This window comes from Garra rufa, chromosome 1 (genome assembly GCF_049309525.1).
Source record: "Garra rufa chromosome 1, GarRuf1.0, whole genome shotgun sequence".
Classification (NCBI taxonomy): Eukaryota; Metazoa; Chordata; class Actinopteri; order Cypriniformes; family Cyprinidae; genus Garra; species Garra rufa.
In genome coordinates this window covers 74,287,238-74,303,114 of record NC_133361.1, presented here as the reverse complement: position 1 = coordinate 74,303,114, position 15,877 = coordinate 74,287,238, and the positions used below count along the sequence as shown (strand labels likewise).

Here is a 15,877-nt window from a genome sequence, read left to right as displayed (position 1 = left end):
ACAATAGCCGGGCCGGGGTCTCAGGATAACGTGAGAGTCGCCGGGCCCAAATTATAGACACGCTTCGCTGACAGAGAAAGCTTGTAGGTCTCCTACCCTCTTAACGGAAGCCAGGGCAGTCAGGAGCGCTGTCTTAAGTGACAGGAATTCTGGCTCGACTGAGGCCAACGGTTGAGTTTCCCTGGCTTCAAGTGAATGGCAAGCAGCAAAATCTGCCACGTTAGACTCCGTGGGAGCAGACGGTGGACAAGCTTTATGGATCTGTCGTACATGGCATCCCAACCCGTGGTAGGCCACGGGCTGACTTGTCGGCAATACTGCGGGAAAACACCAGTCCGGAGAGAGCCGAGGTGCTATGCCCATCATGGGACTCGATCGTGCTGAAGCGGTCTCACATGGAACAAGCTTAGCGGCAAAGCGGCTAGAGCTGTCATGTGCCCCAGGAGCCTCTGTGTTTTGAGAGGGACCGCTGTATTTTGCCTGATTAACTCAGGGACTACAGCACTGACTGCGCGCTCTTGGTAGTAAGGCGGGCCATCTTGAGGACCGAGTCGGGCTCCCGACCGAGAAAAAGGGATCTTCCCTTGGTTGACCTGAAGGACCAGATGGCAGGGGTGCCGAAGCACCAGGTCCCTTATATTTGCACAACAGAACTCACGAGTGGGCTGGAAAGCACCAGTCGAAGAGACGGTTGGAGACGCGAATTCCTGTCTGCCGAAGAGGGGACAGGGGAGCCCCCGTGGCCTAAAGAAGGCAGGGAGGAGGGGACTGGCCAAATGGAAGCACCTCGCACTGAAGCGTTCGATCCCTGGAGTAGACCGCAGAAGGGGTGTGCGATGGGGAAAGATCGAGACGCGACAGCGGGTGCCCTTCAGGCAGATGGCTGCAACCCAACTCTGGAGACGGAAACATACCTGTATGTGATTCGTCGTGAGCATCTGTGCCGACAGCCTGAGAAGGGACCGGAACAGAGCTCCATCCAGGATGGGTGTTAACCCACCACTCTATCTGGGCACGTGAGGTAGGGGCTGTAAAACCCTGACCTCGTCCCGGCTGGATGGACAGGATGGATCACGTCCTTCGCCAGTAGGACAGAGGCACGCCTGCCCAAATGAAAAAATGTAAAGGGTACCTCTGAGCCTGGGCGGACGCCTGGTGAGTTGAAACGCAAAGCTGTACCATCCGTATCAACCAGCGTAGTGGTATCAAGGGAAGATTGACCGAGGTGGGGCAGCCTAGGGGAAGACAGGGAAGGAGACAGAACCCAGAAGGATAAACGTCCTGGAGAAGTGTCTAACTGCACTAAGCAGTGCTTACCTTCTTCCCTGGTTCCCGTGCTGGCGACAGAAGGCCCTGAGTCTGGTTCCGAGGAGTGTAAGCGCTGCTCAGGAAGGAAACTCGAGGCCGGAGCCCAGAGGTGAGAAATAGCTCTTTTTGTGTAAATGTGGGTACCGTCGACCGATGGGCCGACGGCAGCATTGAAGTACTCAGTGGCCCCCGGCCCTCCACCAGGAGCGGGGAACGTAGATGTCATCGTCCCCTAAAGAGCAGTCTCAATCACCTCTGGGATGCCCGCGTCAGGGACGTTTTGCAGTTTTCTTGCGGGTGTTTCGGGCCGGTCCCAGTGCCACGGGTGGCACCGCTCTCCTGCTGTAGGTGGCATCGTGGAGTTCCTGCATCACGCCTTGGTCAGAACCACCCTTGTGCAGCTGTTTCAACCCCTTGGCTTGGTAGACCTGCAGAGTTGCCATAGCGTGCAGGGCCGAGGCAGCCTGGCCCGCGGCGTGGTGCCGCCGGAGCCCTCCCCAGGAACCAGTCATCCAGCCGGGAAGAATCGGCTGAAGGCGATGGAGTAACCTCCAGACCGATCCCCCTGGCGGCTCGGAGGAGCATAGCCGAGAGCTCGGAGTCTATCTCCGACGGAGCAGCAACCACGGAGGGGCGCTGCGCTGCCGGGACAGCGTCCTCACTCCCTGACTCTCCCTCTGATGCTGCAACCGACATCTCTTCCTCCTGTGGAGTGCCAAAGAAGACGCCCAGCCCAGGTGTACTGCTGATGAGCACAAGACCGCAGGGCTTTTGGGGCCGTGACTTGTAAAATCCCCCTCATGCCTCGCCACAGCGGCTGAAAAACTTTTCCGATCCAAGAGCTGGCCGTGGGGCGGGGGGGGGGGTTTACTCGCGAGCGAGCGGCGAGTCTTCAGCATACCCATGGTCATGCGTTCGCAGTGAACGCACGAACCACCGTGAAAGCTGCTTCAGCATGTTTGCGGCCCAGACATGTGAAACAGCTTTCATGTCCGTCCAGAGAGGTGAGGTAACTGCAGCACCCAGAAGCGCACGGCTGGAAAGCCATTCTGAAAAGAACATCTCTACACGGCCATGAGAAATTGCACTTTTAGTCCTGGTCTGCCCAGGGAGGAAACTGCGGCACTCTGTGCACTCAATGAAGCTTGCTCGCTGGAGAGCAGGAGGCTTAATGTGGCCGTGAAAATGGCCGCCCATCAGAACCAACCATCCTGGGTGCCATAGCAACTACATATCAACACCATAGCAACCGAGGGCCGAGTTTTGCCACTGCAAGCACCACTCACATTTTCTTCAGGAACGTGAAGTTTTTTTCTTCTGTTAGAAGCGAAGGCTTGAGCATGAAGGCTCTGAAAGCGAAAAACTGTATGAGTGGTGCGCGCCGCCATCGTATATACCCGTATGTACGGGGGAGTGGCTTGGCACGCAAATACCACTCGCCAATGTTCATTGAGATGATTGAGATGAGATGATTGGTCTCTCAGGCGATTCCCAATGTAATGTCGAAGTGATTTGACTGAAGGGGAACCAAACCCCTCACCTTTGTCAAAGGGTGACACTATAGAGCACCTCCTCCACACCCATTTATGAGCTTTTGCCAGTGTCTAACTATGAACAATGCTGATGTGATGTGCAAATGCCTGAAAAAAACCTTACTAGATTATTCACATTTGACACATTGCCATGGCAACACTATTTAAGATATCAAGAATCCATTTGCAAATCTACATCTGCCATGTTTTGACATTATTCTGATAACATTTGAAGCAAATCGGTAAAAATATGTGATATTAAAGCATTTTTAAAAGAGACACTTCCTGCTGCCAGTTGGTAAAATTTGTCATTTGTGCCTAAGCAAGTATTTCTGTATAATTGCCTCTTACAAGACTTACAAGGCGTTCCCAAATAATCTGCCTCTAAAAGCAATGACTGCATTTATTGTGTTCTGTTCGATCACTCTGAGCTGCAACTAATTTATTATATATAAAAATGTATTATATTCAGTGGATTCTCCTACTTTTCTCTGTGGTATTCACTGATTTAGTTCTCTTTGACTCATTAGATTCGCAAATGTTTTATGCAATATTTAAATTTTGTTTTTATTTTATTGAAAGTTTAAGTTAAACCCAGCTTCGAGGTTTTTGGAAACCTCCTCGATTCGATTTAAGCCAGGCGCACATTGTGCGACATTGGCCATGATAAGCCAAAAGATTCCTATAATCCTAGGCCAAAATCTGTAGTCTTTGATCGTTAGTTTGACATGTTCACTGACAGACGATTAATGGCCGTTGCAATCAAAAAATTTTTCATCTCAGATGAAATTCTGGCAGTGTCAGAAGATTTGGCACACAGTCTTGCCTATGCTATGAGAAACACCGGTTGCGCCACTGTTTTCATGTGGCTGTGTAGTGCTGCTTACACTATTCAATCCACAATTCAGGATTACTTGTAAAGGCACGACCCTGCTGAAAAAAAACAGCTAAAACCAGTCTAGGCTGGTTGGCTGGTCTTAGCTGGGCTAAGCTGGAAGTAGCTGGTTTTAGCTGGTGGTCTCCCAGTCTGACCAACTAAGACCAACCTGACCAGGCTGGACAAGGGGCCAACACCTCTCTAAAACCAGCCTGCCCACCAGCTATGACCAGCTAAAACCAGCCAACCAGCCTAGGCTGGTTTTAGCTGTTTTTTTTGTTTTGTTTTTTTTTATCAGGGGAGACGGTTGTTTATGTCAGGACCTACGTTTTAATTTTAATTTATGATAGCCTACTACCTTTTACCGTAAGTAAAATAGACGGTAGACTGTCTTTACATGTTTTGCCACTTGCTTGAGCATCCTAATATACATACAGTGCCTTGCAAAATTATTCATTATTATTATTATTATTATTATTTTTTTACATTTTGTTTTGTTGCAGCATTATGTTAAACTGTTTTAAATATTTTTTTTTCCCCACATCAATTTACACTCCATACACCATAATAATGACAAAGGAAAAACAGATTAGCTAATTTTACAAATTTATTAAAAATAAAACACTGAAATAAGTATTCATACCCTTAACTCAGTACATAGTTGAAGCAGCTTTACAGCCTCAAGTCTTTTTAGGTCTGATGTGACAAGCTTTGCACATCTGCATTTGAAAATTATCTGCCATTCTTTGCCTCACCTTTTCACCTCTCCATCTCTGTCATCTTCGATGGGGGCTGGCAGACATTTTCTAGAGTCCTAGTTGTTCCAATCGTCTTCCATTATGGAGAATGCTTCTGTCAACCTTCAATGCAGCAGATTTGTTTCTGAACTCTTCTCTAGATCATTGCCTTAGCGCAAGTCTGTCACTGAGCTCTACAGGCAGTTATCATGACCTCAGGACTTGGTTTTTGCTCTGATATGCATTCTCAGCTGTTAGACCTTTTCTGAGAGGTGTGTGTCTTTCTAAATCAGACTCATTCAAATGAATTTGCCACAGTTTAACTCCACTCCAAGTGTAGGAACGTCTAGAAGCAATATGAATGCTCCTGAGATACATTTCCAGTGTCCCAGAAAAGGGTATGAATACTTATGCAACGGGATCTTGGGATCTTTTCAGTTTTTTATTTTTAATAAATTTGCACAAATGTTAAAAACCTATTTTTTTATTTTTTTTTTTGCCATTATGAAGTAGGGAGTGTAGATTTATGTGGGAAAAAAAGTAATTTAAAGCAGTTTAACATAATGCTGCAACATAACAAAATGTGAAAAAATTAAGTGGTATGAATAATTTTGCAAGGCACTGTATATACTTAATCAGTACAGAAGTAAAATTGGCTGTGTCTATGAATATGTCGTGAATATGTCTATGATATCAATGACTATAACTATCACTGATAGTATTGCTGTGTTAAAAGATAATCACTGTGCAAAATCAAAATAATGGTTGTAAACAGCCGTGGATCATAGCGCACTACAAACGCATCTTGTACATAAGCACTGAGCCCGTGCTGCTTCTGCACCGCATAGGCTACAAACTGCACTGCAAATGGATCTTAATTTGGTTCACTCTTTGCTTATATACAGCACTCAACTGCTATGCACTACTGTATATAAAAATTTGAGAATTAGTGAAAACATCCACGATTTCGGATTCGACACTGAGAGTTGATTCCAGTGCTGGAGTCGACTCAGACTCTAGGGCTATTTAGAGTCGAGGAATCAACTCTTTTGGAGTCAACTCCCCATCCCTACACTGATCACAGCACATTAATTTGGTAACAGTGCCACCTATTGGGCAAAATTGATAAACCATTAAATAATAATCTTAAAATGTCTTTAATTGTCGGCGCCAATAGCCGTGTGGTTAGCGCGCCGACATATAGCGCTGTTGCGCTACGGGCGTCCCGTGTTCGAATCCCGACTCGAGGACCTTTCCCGTTCCTGCCCCCTATCTCTCACCCACTTCGCTTCCTGTCCTATCTGATCTGTCCTATAAATAAAGGCAAAAAGGCCAAAAAATAAATCTTAAAAAAAAAAAAAAAAAGTCTTTAATTACTCAATGCTGCAGTTTGTCTGATGCTCCCTGCCACGCTTAGCTTCTCATTTTGTCTGATGTGCCTGGGTCCCTAATTGCGGCTTTTAGCTGTTTTGCAGTTTCTTTTTATATACTGAATTATAAATAAATATAAAAACATTAATGCTAATTCATGCTGCCTGTATTTGTCATTATTCCCACAGATTTTGAGTAAAGGTCAGATTGTGCAAGTACACAGGTTTAAGCGAACAGGACAACCTCTAGTGACTCTGTCTCTACTTGTTACCAAAGACATGGTTCCTTCCTTCCGCTTTGTGGCTTATTTCCATCTGGGTTCATCTGAAGTGGTGTCTGATTCAGTCTGGGTCGATGTGAAGGACACGTGCTTGGGAACGGTGGGTGAAACCATGGGCATGATGAGTTCCCATAGAAATCATCAACATTTATGAACATATTCATACTGTTTTCAACCACAGCTCAAAGTCGAGGTGAAGGACCCAGGACAAAAAAGACCAGGAAAAGAAGTCAATGTGAAAATCACTGGAGACCCTGGAGCTAAAATCGGGCTGGTCGCTGTAGATAAGGGTGTCTATGTCCTTAATGACAAGAACAGACTGACTCAGACAAAGGTAATTAAACTCGTCTAAAATAACCTCAGTAGTTTTACACTTAAAATTACTTCATCTCTTTGCTGCTTTAGATCTGGGATGTCATCGAGAAGCATGACACCGGCTGTACGGCAGGAAGCGGAAAGGACAGTATGGGGGTTTTCGATGATGCAGGTCTGATGTTTGAGTCCAACACTGCAGGAGGAACCAAGACCAGGACAAGTACTTCAGCAGTTAATTTAGCTGGATTTAAGGTGTCACTGTTGCCATGCTCTATATTCTTAAACAGACCTCTCATATTCTTGTAGATAATGAGTGCCCTGTCCAATCTAAGAGAAAACGCAGAGCGCAGAGTCTTCGGCAGATCACCACTACCCTGGGTAAGGAAGCTGTTTTATTAGGGCTGCATAATACAGGGTGGGCCATTTAAATGGATACACCTTAATAAATTGGGAATGGTTGTTGATATTAACGTCCTGTTTGTGGCACATTAGTATATGTGAGGGGGCAAACTTTTCCAGATGGATGGTGACCATGGTGGCCATTTTGAAGTCGGCAATCTTGGATCCAACTTTTGTTTTTTCAATAGGAAGAGGGTCATGTGACACATCAAACTTATTGGGAATTTCACAAGAAAAACAATGGTGTGCTTGGTTTTAACGTATTTTGAAAAGTTTGCCCCCTCACATGTACTAATGTGCCACAAACAGGACGTTAATATCACCAACTATTCCCATATGTAAATTGAAATAAAACCGAAATTGTCATCGCAGCTAAATGTGATTGATTGAATTTCAAAGGCTGCTAATTAATTTGCTAAATAAATGCGGTGTGTGTTTCAGAATGTTCTTTTACACACAAGTATCTTATGATACAGTGTTTTCAGCATCTTAGTTCAAGTTTGGGTTGCTTATAACGTGGATGTGGATTTGGAATTGAAACGTGCACCAACCATCTTCCCAAATTTGTAATGAGAAGCGCTTATCAACAAAAGAAGCTTTTAAAGGATTAGTTCACTTTCAGAACAACAATTCACCAATCATTTACTCACCCCCTTGTCATCCATATTTATGTCTTTTTTTTCTTCAATCGTCAAGAAATGTAGTTTTTTGAGAAAAACATTTCTGGAAATTTCTCCATATAAAGGACTTAAATGGTGCTTTTGAAATGTGAAGCTTTAAAATGCAGTTTAAATGCGGTTTCGAAGGGCTGTAAATGATCCCAGCCGACGAAGAAGGGCCTTGTCTACCGAAACGATCGGCCATTTTCTCAGAAAAATATTTTTAATATACCTTTTAAGCACTGAAACTCGTCCAGCACTAGGGCTGTGATGTGCGTTCGTACGTAATCTATGCAATCAGGTCTGTGTATTCTGGCTCAAAAAGGTAGGTTAACGGCGGAAAAACTCCATCTCATGTTCTCCTCGAGCTTCAAAATCGTCCGACATTGTTGTACTTTACCTTGTACTTTGTTGGTAAAGAGCATTTGTCTTTGAAAGTTTGCTTTGTAAACACGGTCTGTAGTTCCGCATACATCGTTTCGACGTGATTGCGTAGTACGTAACATCGCCAACAGCCCTAGTGCGAGACGAGTTTCAGTGCTTAAAAGGTATATCAAATATATTTTTCTGAGAAAATGACCAATCGTTTCAGTAGACAAGACCCTAGACAAGAATCGATCCAACAAATCACAATGCATCGATTTACCATCCTATCCCGAGAAAAAAAAAATCACAATTAGATTTTCTCCTAAATCCTTTTTATGCAGTTGTGCTATTTTTGCCCTCATTGTTTCTACACTTACATTATCTTCTCAGCTGGTCAGTACTCTGGTGAACTGAAGAAGTGCTGTGTGGATGGATTGCAAGACAATAAACTCGGCTACTCTTGTGAACGGCGGACTTCATTCATCGTATATGGAGAGGAATGTGTTGCAGTCTTTCTGCACTGCTGCAGGGAGAAGAGACGCCACACGGAGGACTTCGCAGAGAAAGAGTTTCTTCTGGCCCGCAGTGAGATTTTAGCCTCATTTGCAAAATATATATTTATTATATACAGCTCTAAAAATGTGATTTCAGCAAGCCTATAGAACTATTGCTTTTTTCATGCTAAATTGCAGTTTCACATGATATAATGTATAGAAACAATTTTTTAGAGTGCTTGTGGGTAAATTATAGCTACAATTTTATGATCACAAATTCTCTAATTTTCTTACATCTCACCAGAGGATAAAGTTACCACCAGTAGCTGAGTTTCCATTGCTCAATGGAAATGTCAATTCTGTAAAAATTCCCATATATTGCAAAAAAGTTTTTATGCTTACATGAAGTGGTTTTTCAGGCAATCGAAAACAGAAAATGTCTCAAAACGGCAATGATTTGTTTTTTTACAGCTCACTTGGCATACATAAAAGTCACATGACCACTTTTTAATGTACTATAACATCCCAAAACACCTCATAAGTGTCTGCTCACAAGTATAAGGGGCTTTCCTTGCCATTAATGCTTGAATAACCCTTATTGACAATGCATCTATAGCGCATTACGTCTCCGACACGACTGCCGGAGCTGACTGCGGCCACTTTAGTCAATGCTTGTATTTATATCAGCCGTGCCACAGCAACAGAAGCAGCTCTCTGTGCTGCTTTGCTAAAAATACATGTCTACATCTCCTTCGATTAAAAAAAATCACTAGTGTGTCAGCTGCGATAAAAATACATAATACGTAAATCTACCAACAGCGATCATTGTGACTTATGGCGAGAGTTTTAGTTGCATGACATGGGTAATGTAAACGCCATCATTTCACAATAGTTTTTTATTGACGTATTGCAAAAGTTTGCACAAATCTGTAATGCAGATAAATTGCTTTAATAAAATCCCTTCCATTGGATTTGCATCTAATACAGTTGCAGATCGTTTCAGAAATATCTAAAATCAACACCTAAGACAAGTGAATACTCTGTTATTCCAAATCACTGTGCATATTGTGTGGTCTGCCGAAATAATAATAAAAAAATGAACAACCATAACCAGTTTTAATCTAAGTGTCACATTAGCAGTCTCACATTCGTATACAGGAATGAATATTAATGCAACGATTTAGTCCACTAAACGCAAGTTGTGGATGAGCCCATGTGCAATTTATTGAAACGGTGTAATCCTAAATACAAACAAAGACTTGACTTGAACAGACTTAGCATGAACAGAAACACAAACTCACCAACAGCAGCCCAGATAGCAACGTAGTGTTGGCCCAGATCTGGCCCACATCTGGCACATGTTGAATGATGGCACTTGAATGGACCGCTCCTGTTTGTCACATCTGGGCCACAAGCAGGCCATAACAAAGCCACATGTCAGCCAAGAGCAAAGAAACAATTCACACTGGACCTTATCTGAGCCACAAAATCTTCATATATTATTTATAGAGTCCTCTCAGCTTGTCTAAGTTTGTTAACAAGCAAAATCACTGAAGCCAAGAAGAGAACAGACAAAAGTGGCAAACAGAAACTCAAGAACTACAATTGACCTAAATGAAATCAACTGACGATAAAAGACATTACATTTCTGAAGATCTGAGGAGGATTAAACAACTCCACAAACAGCATTACCAGCTTCACGCATTACTAACCAGATTAACTTTATTTCTGTTGGAGGTCTACTGAAGTTCTTTTTGAGAATGAACAGGGGCATTGCAACATCAGTTTGAATACCATTTTGGTGAGTTCAAATGAAATAAACATTAGATTTAAATCCCAGTTAATTCTCACTAAGAACTTCTGTAGACATCTAACAGAAATAAATTTGATCTAGTTAGTAATAAATGGAGCTGGTAATACTGTTTGTGGAGTTGTTTAATCATCTGCTGAGACCTTACATCTCTTATCTTGATTTAATTTAAGGGCACTTTCATACTAGCATGTTTGACGCCAAGTTTGGTAACTGTGGCACAGTTCGCATGAATATGAAAGCAACATGGACTCAAATGTTGATGATTTTCCTTGGAATTCGAGCAGGAGTGAGCCTGCAGTGTATTTGTGTGCTCCGAGTGCAATCAGAGCGGCACATGAATGACAATCAGTTGTATCCTCAAAATAGTCTGTTTGCAGTAAACCCTGCTGAAAAAAACAGCATATGCTGGTTAGGTATGTTTTGGTACTGGGATGCTGGTTTTAGCTGGTTTATGCTGGTCCTTTGATGGTCCTTTGCTGGTCCTTTGCTGGTTTATGCTGGTCAAGGACCAGCATAAACCAGCAGATCACTATTAAAAACCAGCAAAGCACCAGCAAAGCACCAGCATAATATTAGTGATAGAGTTCACAATAGTCTTCCATGTAATCCTTAATACTGTGATTGCCTTGACGGAGGCACAAAAGGCAAGACACTGCTTGGTTCATTTTCAGGTCTAGCTTTTTGTAATGATTTAGTCCACTGAAAGCAAGTTGTTGTCAATGAATCCTTACCATGGCCCATGGGAAAGTAAAGGATGTGACGTGTGCCGTCCCATACTCAGAATTTGTGCTTTGCATTTCAACCATCCAAGTGAACACACATAGCAGTGAGTAGTGAAAACACACACATACACGCACACGCACACGCACACGCACACGCACACGCACACACTCACATACACTGTGAACACACCCGGAGCACCTTCTTAAACCTATGTCTGGGTTACTTGTATGCACAGATCTTAACCTTTGCACATGATATAAAGACTTTTCTCCCTACCATTTAGAGTAACTGCTCAGTGACAGGTGCAACCCTTCAATTGCACTGACGAAAGATGACTTCTACGCCCAATAATTCTCAGGACTATTGTCAAACTTGAAAAGACCTGAATTAACAGGCTCACTGCATGCTAAATACCTGGCTATCTCACTCACCTTAGCGTAGTTGTTTAAAGATGACTGTGGTGTTTTTTTTATATGATGAAGAGGTGAATGGTGGCATCTGGAATTTATGGCAAGGTATTTGCACTGATCTCTGACTTGTCAGTATCAGGTTTATTGTGGGAATCTTTGACATCACTATCCATAAGGCATTGCAGCCCTGGTGGTGTTTCAGACTGCAACACATGGACAATGTGCTGTAGAGGTGACTGATGTGGTTCGACTCCAACGGGGCGCGATAGCTTCAGTTGAGACTGACACCTGACGTAATCGCCTGTGCAATCAGAAATCTCAACCCTTTTGCCTCAGCGAGGGCTGCAGCAACCTCACTCTGTTGCTTTAGTGCTGCTGGGGATGCTTCCTTGTGAGCCTCTGTAGATAGAAAGTTCAAAAGAACAGCATTTAAATAAAAATGTTTTATTACATTATAAATGTGTTAAAATTCCAATGGTGCATACTAGTTTGTTTTTTGTTTAGGCGAGGAAGATGATTTCGATGAGGAATCAGATGAAGTGCGTATTCGGTTTCCTGAAAGCTGGTTTTGGATAGAGACTGATCTTCCTGCTTGTCCACCAAACAGTTTGTGGTGAGATAAACTAATATATTGTTTACGAAAAAAAGAACCAAGATATTGTTTTTTCAGCAAGGTGAAAACTAAAAAATGAAAACTAAAGTGGTGGAAAGCAAATGATAGGATTGGAATTGGAATAATAATAATAATATTTGTTTCAAAAATCTTGGAGGAGCTGGCAGTAAATGTTGAAGAGATTTGTCCATAACTGTGTCTTGGTTTCTTCCTAGTGCTGAAACATCTACCTTTATATCTGAAACAATAAAAGACTCCATCACAACCTGGCAGATCACAGCCATCAGCCTGTCCAACACCCATGGTAAAAAGACGCTCTTGTTTGTTATTTATTAGGATGCACTGATACCATTTTTTACTTTATTACCCCTTATTAGAGTGCTGTGTGTCTGAAGTGAGACGGGGGTTTAGCCTGTTTGGTGATTTGAATAACTATTTTGGACTGCTGTCCTGTATAATCCACAGTAAAACCGCCAGTGTTTATATAATTCTCACTCAGAGTGTTAAAGTTAATGAGGTAATTAAGTGATTAATTGAGTGATGATTGACCATTATAGAAGACCTGATCTGTCTCACCAAAGGAGAAAAACAATATTTAAAATTACCATCATTGTGATTAGTGTTTGCTTTACAAATCTTTGTGTTAGATTTAAGTTACTGATTATAACAGTTCTGTGATTCTACAGCAGATAAAACCTTTTCAATAAGTTCTGAAAAAGAATTCTTTAAAGTTGTTCTGATCGTAAAACTTGTAAGAGTTAGTGTGTGAACCTCAAAAACTATGACCATCCAAAAAGCATGTTGTAGCCAATCAAAACTCATCCATGGCTCCCATCATGCATTGCAGCATGAATAAATTATGATCTAAACTGTTTTAGTAATTTGCTTTATTCTTACTTTTTTGCTTTTGGCTGTTTTTAATATGACTTTTTAATTGCTTGTTTTCTAATTGGTCAGAGTTGATCTGTTTATCAGAATCTGCCAAGATCCATATACTAAAGTCTGTGTTAAAGTTCTAATCAGAAGAACGTTTAAGAAATCTCTCCTGTGTAACTAGAAACTTAGTCACAGCAGCAAAACAAAAGTCAAGGGTCAAGAGGCCAACTAAAGCAAACATTGACCACCACAATGGTAACTTAAAAACTGATTTTCTCCTTTATTGATTCTGCTTGTTAACACCAGGTGTTTTCAGCAATGGTCAATCATTATCTCCTTAAAGGAGTAGTTCACTTTCAGAACTAAAATGTACAGATAATGTACTCACCTCCTTGTCATCCAAGATGTACATGTCTTTCTTTCTTCAGTCATAAAGAAATGATGTTTTTTGAGGAAAACATTTCAGGATTTCTCTCCTCTTTCCTCGGCTGGGATCATTTAGAGTCCTTTGAAGCTGCATTTTGGAAGTTCAAACTCTGGGGCACCATAGAAGTCCACTATATGGAGAGAAATCCTGAAATGTTTTCCTCAAAAAAACATAATTTCCTTACAACTGAAGACAGAAAGACATGAACAGGGGGTAAGAACACTATCTGTAAATTTTTGTTCTGAAAGTGAACTACTCCTTTAATTTTAACACTGCTTCAATGTTACTTTTTTAACACAGAGTAAGAATTATATAATTATTTAACACTGGGAGTTTTACTGTGTGGGATGCAATACCTGAGCTCTAAATTCCATGCCTTTGCATGTACTTCATAGACATCCTTAATCTCTAATAACTCCATTCTGCTCTCTGTTGTCCTATTGTCGGTGTACGAGTACAGTGCATCCCTATTATTATCTGTTTTTCTTTGATGCTCCCTCTTTTCTCTGCAGGAATGTGTGTGGCAGATCCTTACGAGATGACCGTTAGGAAAGATTTTTTTATCGATCTGAAGATGCCTTACTCAGCTGTGCGCAATGAACAACTGGAAATAAAGGCTGTTCTTTACAATTACAGCGAAGAGAAGCTGACAGTATGTGCAGTTTACTGACAAAAATTGTGAAATTATGAAAAATTGTCACCACTCTTGAGGATAGTACGAAAATTGTTCATGTCTAAAAGCCTGACCTGATTTAGCTTTTTTCTTTTCAATATTGAAGCACTTGTTTGACATTTGTTTAGTAAGAATTATTGAATTATTTAAAGGGTCTAAAGCAAACCTTGACCATAATTATGGTAGCTTTGTTTTGCTATTGCTCTTTTTTTGGCAGCTGATTCCATCCAATGCTGTGGATGAAGTCAGTTGTAGTTCTTGTGTGATATTGATTGTTAACAGCAGGTGTTTATCCCCTGATAGCACTCGTACATCTCAGAGACGTCTATTTGACGTCTGCATTTACATCTGCAAGATGTAGTTTGCTCATCTGCAATAAGTCTATTGGACGTTTCCTATCAGATGTCAAGTAGACGTCTATTAGATGTCTTTAAGATGTTTATGAATCAGAATGTATGTAAAACTGACATCTTACAGATGTCTACCAGACGTCTGTACACAGCAGATTCTTTCCAGATCAAGAGATCTTTAACAGACATCTTGTAGACATGCATAACCTGATAGCACATGTACATCTTGGATATGTATATTTGACGTCTGCATTTACATCTGCCAGATGTAGTTTGCTCATCTGCAATAAGTCTATTGGACGTTTCCTATCAGATGTCAAATAAATGTCTATTAGATGTCTTTAAGATGTTTATTAATTAGAATGTATGTAAAACTGACATCTTACAGATGTCAGCAGATGCTTTCCAGATCAAGAGATCTTTAACAGACATCTTGTAGACATGCATATGCTATCTGGGCCACTAATACATAATCATCATATAACCTAGATAGCACACATACGTCTGCAAGATGTCTGTTAAAGATCTTGTGATCTGGAAAGCATCTGCTGTGTACAAACGTCTGGCAGACGTCTGTAAGATGTCAGTTTTACATACATTCTAAATAATAACCATCTTGAAGACATCTAATAGACGTCTATTAGACATCTGATATGAAACGTCCAATAGACGTACTGCAAATGAGCAAACTACGTCTTGCAGATGTAAATGTCGACGTCAAATAGACGTCTCCAAGATGTACGTGTGCTATCAGGGAAGTAGCCACTTAATTATCTCCATAACTTTAACTCTTTGATGAATTGGGATTTGACGTGAGACTTGCTTGTGACTTGAAAGGAATGATTTGGTTTCACCTCTGGGGAAATCAGCTGGCTGTGTTAAAAGGGTATTAATGATGAGCACCTGCTCAAAACTACAACTGACTTCAGCCACAGTTGAAGATGAAATCACCTTAACTCAGTGTTTCTGTGCTCACTGTGCCTGCACAAAAGCAGAAATGAAACCATGGTGACAAAGCATGTGGTGTGGAACGAAGTGACAGTGGCTAAACTTGTAGAGTTATGGCAGCAACACAAGCCTTTTTTATCATCATCCACATATCATGTTTCTCTCTTGGTAACGTTTATTTTTCTGAAACACTTCCAAGTTCAGGGGGTGTGACTTGTTGATTTTACATGTATAGTGTGAGTGGTCAAGTTGCAGTTCATCAATTGGACCGTATAGTGTGGGCGTATAAATCGTGAGCTTTGGCTTTACATCGCATGCAATCTTGTACAGTGTGAGATGGTACCTGGACTCTATGCCTGGCGTAAAAGAAGATATTAAATCTTTCAAGAGCTCAGCAGGGGCTGATTAAACAACTGCACCAACAACATTACCAGCTTCACACATTACTAATCAGATTTTATTTGTCAGACTGCCCTGGTGAAAAAAAACAGCTAAAACCAGCCTAGATTGGTTGGCTGGTTTTAGCCGGTCATAGCTGGTCGTCAGGCTGGTTTTAGAGGGGCTTTGGCCATTTTTCCAGCCTGGCCAGGCTGGTCTTAGCTGGTCAGGCTGGAAAAGCACCAGCTTAAACCAGCTTGACCAGCTTGGCCAGGCTGGGAGACCAGCTAAAACCAGCTACTTCCAGCTTAAACCAGCTAAAACCAAC

At 41.8% G+C, this 15,877-nt stretch overlaps 2 protein-coding genes across 2 annotated transcripts in view; both read left to right on the top strand.

Annotated features, from left to right (window-relative positions):
• Nucleotides 1–15,877, top strand: part of LOC141319911 (NACHT, LRR and PYD domains-containing protein 12-like) — an 812,443-nt gene that overhangs the window by 315,781 nt on the left and 480,785 nt on the right. The window lies entirely within an intron of this gene.
• The window catches only part of LOC141338761 (complement C3-like), a 55,774-nt gene that overhangs the window by 18,374 nt on the left and 21,523 nt on the right, over nt 1–15,877 (top strand). Inside the window, exons 13-20 of the mRNA XM_073844382.1 lie at nt 6,014–6,205; nt 6,287–6,439; nt 6,511–6,640; nt 6,727–6,798; nt 8,235–8,429; nt 11,789–11,897; nt 12,113–12,201; nt 13,713–13,852. Of these exons, the coding sequence (XP_073700483.1) occupies nt 6,014–6,205; nt 6,287–6,439; nt 6,511–6,640; nt 6,727–6,798; nt 8,235–8,429; nt 11,789–11,897; nt 12,113–12,201; nt 13,713–13,852 (1,080 nt within the window). The remainder of the gene's footprint in view (nt 1–6,013; nt 6,206–6,286; nt 6,440–6,510; nt 6,641–6,726; nt 6,799–8,234; nt 8,430–11,788; nt 11,898–12,112; nt 12,202–13,712; nt 13,853–15,877) is intronic.